Source organism: Populus trichocarpa, chromosome 1 (assembly GCF_000002775.5).
Source record: "Populus trichocarpa isolate Nisqually-1 chromosome 1, P.trichocarpa_v4.1, whole genome shotgun sequence".
NCBI lineage: Eukaryota > Viridiplantae > Streptophyta > Magnoliopsida > Malpighiales > Salicaceae > Populus > Populus trichocarpa.
Genome location: NC_037285.2, coordinates 41,709,252 through 41,715,251, shown reverse-complemented (window position 1 = coordinate 41,715,251; position 6,000 = coordinate 41,709,252). Strand labels below are relative to the sequence as shown.

General features: G+C 32.3%; 1 protein-coding gene across 3 annotated transcripts; it reads left to right on the top strand.

The window, feature by feature from the left end:
* Positions 1 to 1,074: 1,074 nt before the first annotated feature.
* Positions 1,075 to 4,955, top strand: LOC18095515 (vicilin-like seed storage protein At2g18540). Of its 3 annotated transcripts, none has more exons than XM_024605196.2 (6): positions 1,075 to 1,311; positions 2,412 to 2,632; positions 2,713 to 2,765; positions 3,167 to 3,204; positions 3,566 to 3,998; positions 4,471 to 4,955. In XM_024605196.2, the coding sequence occupies exons 1-6, from the start codon at positions 1,295 to 1,297 to the stop codon at positions 4,690 to 4,692; spliced, it is 984 nt and encodes a 327-aa protein (XP_024460964.2). In that variant the 5' UTR covers positions 1,075 to 1,294; the 3' UTR covers positions 4,693 to 4,955. The 3 variants fall into 3 exon arrangements, with proteins under 3 accessions (XP_024460964.2, XP_024460960.2, XP_024460956.2); XM_024605192.2 differs by having other exon boundaries at positions 2,235 to 2,632; XM_024605188.2 differs by having other exon boundaries at positions 1,076 to 1,311; positions 2,205 to 2,632.
* Positions 4,956 to 6,000: the final 1,045 nt, after the last annotated feature.

Genomic DNA, 6,000 nt, shown 5'->3' with positions numbered 1-6,000 from the left:
TTCTCATTTTAAACACGCATCGTTATTATTGATAAACTTTGTCCTTTTTTGAAAAAACTTACAGGTGATTACCAACCCTTTATCCATGCAATTCAAAATGCTTTTCAGATGCAGGTTTTATCTCAAGGTTAGCTTTGATTTGTCTAGTTTGGTCACCTTTTAATCTAGAATTACTTAAATCTCATCTTGAATATATTATGATTCATTCCTTGCAATCATGCACAAAACCAGTTCTTTTCAAGACTTTTATTTCGGAAAAGGATTTCAAATGCTATGAGATCATATAATTTTTTAAAAAAGATTCTTTACACTAAGAATTCATGGTCAAATTTTATTTTATTGACTTGGAAAGAAAACTGGATACATTATGCATGATATCTTTTTTCAGATCAAAATTTACAGATTTAACTAGATCTTCTTAATCTATTCTAGACAATCTTAGAGCTACTCATAAGAAATTCTTCTTCACTACATAAAGACCCTCATATTTCTGTTGGGAATATTGATAGATGCTGAGCTAGAAGAGTCCGAACGGTCTAAAGTCAGACATGAAATCCAAATGGAAAATGGGTCTGAAAATCTACGAAGTCTATAAGGTGAAAAAAGCGTAGGCCTAGCGCAAAAGCCTAATAGTAGCTAGCACTTGACAGTGCAGGCTTTGGCACCAAAATCTTTTTAAGCAATAAGGGTTAGTTTGATATTTCAGTTTTTTTAAAAAATTAAAAATATATTTAAATAATATATTTTTATTTTTTAAAATTTATATTTTACTTTTAACATTAAAATAATTTAAAAACATTAAAAAATATTAATTTAAAATAAAAAAATAAAAAAATATATTTAAAAAAACACTTTTAAAATAAAAAAACAAACAAGTTAGAAGTTTTATTTGTTTTTGTGGTCTTCTAAAAAATTGAATTATTTTTATTTTTATTTTAAATTAATTTTTATTATATTTTTTATTATATTTTAATTTATTAATATTAAAAATATTATTTTACCATATTTATAAACAATTTTTTTTTACCACCACAGCATAAAACACTATCTGTAGAATATATCCAATCCTCAAAATGTTTGGCCAACATCAATTGCCTCTCCCTCTCATCTGCTTCACTATCTCACCCTTTTTTTTTATAAAAATAAAAAATAAAAACTTCAGCTTAATAAATTTGCTGTTAAACTTTCACATTTTCAGAATTGAATAGAAAAGGTGGCTTAAGTATACCTCACAGGAACTCTATCTCACTCTCTCACTAGCAGAAATTTCTGGAGCAGAGAACATGCATTGAGAATGTCATTCTTTCATTTGTAAGTTTGTGTCTTAGTGGTATACTTAAGGACTTGTTTTCGGAAATGGGTTTGCTTCAAATTCTGTTTTTGTTTCTCAATTTGGAGTCTTGCTTCCTGAAAATTATTGATAAAAGTGAATAGAATCTTCAATTCATTGTGGGTTTGGTTTCAATATCGGTTTTGACCGTTCTTTGAATGATGAGTGGAATTTATTTTATTTTATTCTATGAAAATGCATGCTTTTGTTAGCATTGATAGTGTGCTGCATTGCTGTAACTAGAAAAAACCGACACTGTCATTGTTTTTCAATTTTGGATGTAAGCACAGGCTATGGTTTCATGAGGTTCCATCAGCATGATTCAACTTTTTTCACATGAAAGAAGTTTGAGCGTGCAATAAATGGGCTGGAACTTGGAATTCCCTCCAAATTTGCTCACATTAGTAGATTTTGATTGACTATTCTGAATTAGCTTTGTTATATTTGGTGATTTTAGTTGATTGCATTGACTTGTGTAGAACTTGAGAAACAATTTAAACTACTCAAGATGGAAAAAATGTTCGTAGAGCTGATCATGATACGAGGCCACCTATTGGAACCCTCTTTAGCTACCCTTCTTTTGATATCCATGTATCTCCAGAACTTAAGATGCCACCTGTTATAAATACAAATTAAATGATGTTTCAAGTTTGTTCTATTCTCTTACAAAATTCTTTGAAGGATTTCACCAGATTGACATTTTGGTGAGGTTGTAGAAAATAAACGAACATGAACTTGTCTGCATACCTTGCAATCATAATAATTATTGATGTTTGCAACATGGATGAATGGTTTTGCTTAGTATCTGACAATAGTATCTGGATAGATAGTTCTATAAAATATGTGACTCCTTTTCCTTTCAACCATCTCTCAGGAGATTGTCTGTTCCCCATTTAACATGCAGCCATGTTCCAAACAATCTTTTATGGCCAACTCTGGGTTATGTGTTGGAATACACACATTTTCAACCAAATGTACGACAGTCAAACAATTGTACATCGATCGGGAAGAAAATATGTCCCGCATATGCTTCTATTAGTACCTTCCCAAGAATTGATGATTTTGTAGCCTTGCAAATCAGTGATGATGTCGGAGAGACTACAGGTTCTAGCAAGCATTACCAGTCAAAAATTCCTCTTGATCCAGCTGAGAAGCAGACTATGAGTGAGGAGGTTCAACCGGATGGATGCCAATACTCTGCAGAAATTATCAATGACCTTCCCAGAAAGAGAAGAAAAAGAAAGAAAAAACATGGGAACAAAGGGAGGATTCCATGGAACAAAGGCAGAAAACATACTGCAGGTAAGTGTATATCAAATAATTCCCTCCAAGGCTTAATGAAGTTGATTAATCCTGTAGTTTTAACTTCTTTTATTTTGTAGAGACCCGTGCACTGATAAAGCAAAGAACAATTGAAGCCTTGACAAACCCCCAGGTGAAGTCATGTAAGGATTAGTTAGTTTTTTTACAGCTTGTCTTCTGTGCAAGCGAATTCTTGGAATAGTTAGGGTTCATATTGCATGGTTTAACTATAGTACTAAACAGTTTTTTCCTCAAATTTAAGATCTTCACTGATGAGTATGTTCACTCATATATGCTGCATCTCTTGGAATAGCAAATAAAGCTCATACCACAAACCATTTTTTTTTTCATTACCAAACAGATGAATGCTTTGAATTCATTTTTCCTGCTTGATTATTATTTATTTCGCATAGAGTCTGAGACAGTAACAAGTACACCTCCCCTCTCTCTCCTTTTTGACAAGTAATTGTCCTACTTTCTATATTACTTTTGTTTTTCCTCTAAAACTTGATTTCATTTCCTCTCAATTTTCAGGTTAGGAAGAAGATGTCAGGGCATCCCCGTGCTCATAAGTAAAGTTTATGCTCTCCAATATCTTTATAAATATACTCAACAAATGTTGTGAAAGTTATATGTGAAAAAATGGGACTGCAAATACATGATGTTCTACATTAGCCACATTTCCATCGATATCCACTTAAAATATTACGTGGATAATGACCTCAATTGAAGCTTATAGTAATGAATTTGGATATGGTTTGTGCTCAGTTAACTCAGTAGATGATTTTTTGAATGAGGAATCTTGACTCTGACTCAATGAATAAGGATTTCAGGGTTTTAATATTTGCTGAGAGTATTCTATAATCTCTATAGGCTCTGCAGCCACACAAGTTTTTCAGACTGAAAATCACAATTCAAACAAATTCCTTGCAGTGAAGCGATCAGGGCTAAGATAAGTTCTTCGCTCAGACAACTCTGGGGTAAACGTTTGAGATGGAAAAGGCTGAGAGAGAATTTTTTTCTGTCATGGACTAAAAGAATAGCAATAGCTGCTAAGGAAGGAAGCATTGACCAACAAGAGCTAGACTGGGATGGGTACGAAAAAATAAAAAAAGAAATAACTCTCAAGCAGCTTCAGGGTGCCATGGAAAAGGCAAAGGGAGAGGAGATTGCAAAGAGAAAAGTTGAGAGGGAAAAAAAGGAAAAAGAAGAAAAGATGGAAAGGGTTGCTCAGAAGAGAAAAGAGCGGGAAGAGAAAGCAATGGAAAGAGAAGAAACAAAGAGGAAGGCACACAGACAATCAAAGAAAAAAACAGAAGAGTCATCTGTTGCCCGAAAGTTGACACTTAAGAAGAGATTAACAAAGGTAACCTTCTGGCTACAGTGCAACATGAAAAATCTCACTATCAATTTGAGGAAAAGAATATGAAATTTGATATTTTGGGGTGCACATTGATGCAAAGAATTGAATTAGGAATAATTGAGTCTTACTGACTTCATAGATTAGGAATCATATATTTAGAACTTAGAATTAATTTTTAATCGATCATGTTGGAGCCACACTATGGAAGACGTTGACACAGCAGTCTATCATGTACACTGTTTAGTTACTCATAATCCTTTTTGTTAAAACCTAATATGTAGATGTTGGATATGCTCCTATGATCCAACTACTATCTTTGTTCTTGGTATCTTTTGCATTAAACAAGCAATTCCAAGATGAGACCACGCTTTGTGGGTCCTATACATCAAATGTTGCTCCACATTGATGGTTTTTTTTTTTAATTATTATTTTTGTATATGTTTGTCTTTACAAGGGCTATATGTTGTCTCTATAGATTCGAAAAAAGAAACCCACTGATGATCAGATGATTAGTCAAGGGGCATCATCGCCTTCCCTTAGCCGAGCTTGGGAGAAACTGAATGCAGAGATTAGTAAGAGAGAAAAGGTTCCAAGAGAAACTTCACTTGCGGATCAGATCCAAGCTGCCAAAAATAAAAAAACTGAATCCAATACTAGGAAAGCTTTGGCAGCACCATCTTTTCCACTCGTTTGCTGAGATGAATACAGTGAGCAAAGAGTTGCATCCTGTGAAGCAACTGAAACTCAAGTTGCATTTTTTCCTATTATGACTTCCATCCACCTGCTGTTGTTGCTGACACTTGAGCAGTCGTCCCCTGCACAGATGCTGTCTGGGAAGGGATGAAATCCGGGCCTTTTCTATAAAGGATAACTACTGGAATTGACACTAGCACTCCGATTTTTTTCTACTGTAACATGTAAATGTATTTAATCTATTAATAAAAGTTTATTTATTTTTAATATTGATTAAATATTTAATTAATGAATATAGAGTAAAATTAAAGTTTATGGGATAAAAATATTTTACAAATAAAATTATAAAATTGTTATAATTATAGAATTTTTATTGCATCAAAGTATTATTTTTAAAATGTTCCTAGTCAATGTTTTATTAAGGTTTGATATTAATTACAGCTATTGAGATTAATACATATTATGTTTTTTTTCTTATGAAAGGAGAGTTGTTCTCATAAGCTGAGATATGAGAGATATCTAGAACTAATATGTAGGTGCTTATCAAATGATATGTATATTGAATTGATTAGCATGAGAATTCCATATTGAAATATCACATTTTTCTATGAAAAAGCTCACGTGACGATTGTGTAAGTAATCCTTAGACTAGAGCGTGTTTAGTATTGTGGTAGCTTTTGTGGTTGTGGTTTGAAAAAAACAGTTTAATACAAAATACTTTTTGTGAGGTTGATTTCAAAAAAAATTGGTGTTTGGTAAAAACTGTGGTTGAAGTTGTGGTTTAAAAAAAAACAGTTTCTTGTGTTTGGTTAAAACTACGTTAAAATTATGGTGGAAAAAAAAGCAGTTTTATGTTTGGTTAAAATTGTGGTTGAAATTGTAGTAAAAAAAAAAATAGTTTCTTGTGTTTGGTTAATATGCTTTGTGTTTTAGATTTGATTTTAGAATTACTTAAAATGACATGTGTATACACATATATATAATTACAAAACATAGGTGTTTTGTAATTATGATTACATAACGAAATGAAAAATCCTTATACATTAATGTACTCCTTTATTGTTCCATCAAACTATTTGCAATTCTATCGCGTACAAAATCCATACGTGAAGGCCTTTGTGATCCTTGAACGGCCGAGGGATGAACAATATTAGGTAAAAAGTCATCTAGAATAAAATTAGGATTGCGATCATACTCAGAAAAAACCGCATCATCTTGCGATCTCCTTCTAATATAGTTATGTAGTGTCATTGATGCAACTACAATCTCAACTTGTATTTTGTATGGATAAGCAGGCATGTTTTGCAAAATT

Excerpts from the sequence above, each read along its gene's own strand:
- LOC18095515 (XM_024605188.2), top strand. Across the intron at positions 3,205-3,565 it reads GGGCATCCCCGTGCTCATAA|TGAAGCGATCAGGGCTAAGA; the intron begins GTAAAGTTTATG and ends AATTCCTTGCAG. Across the intron at positions 3,999-4,470 it reads TTAAGAAGAGATTAACAAAG|ATTCGAAAAAAGAAACCCAC; the intron begins GTAACCTTCTGG and ends TTGTCTCTATAG.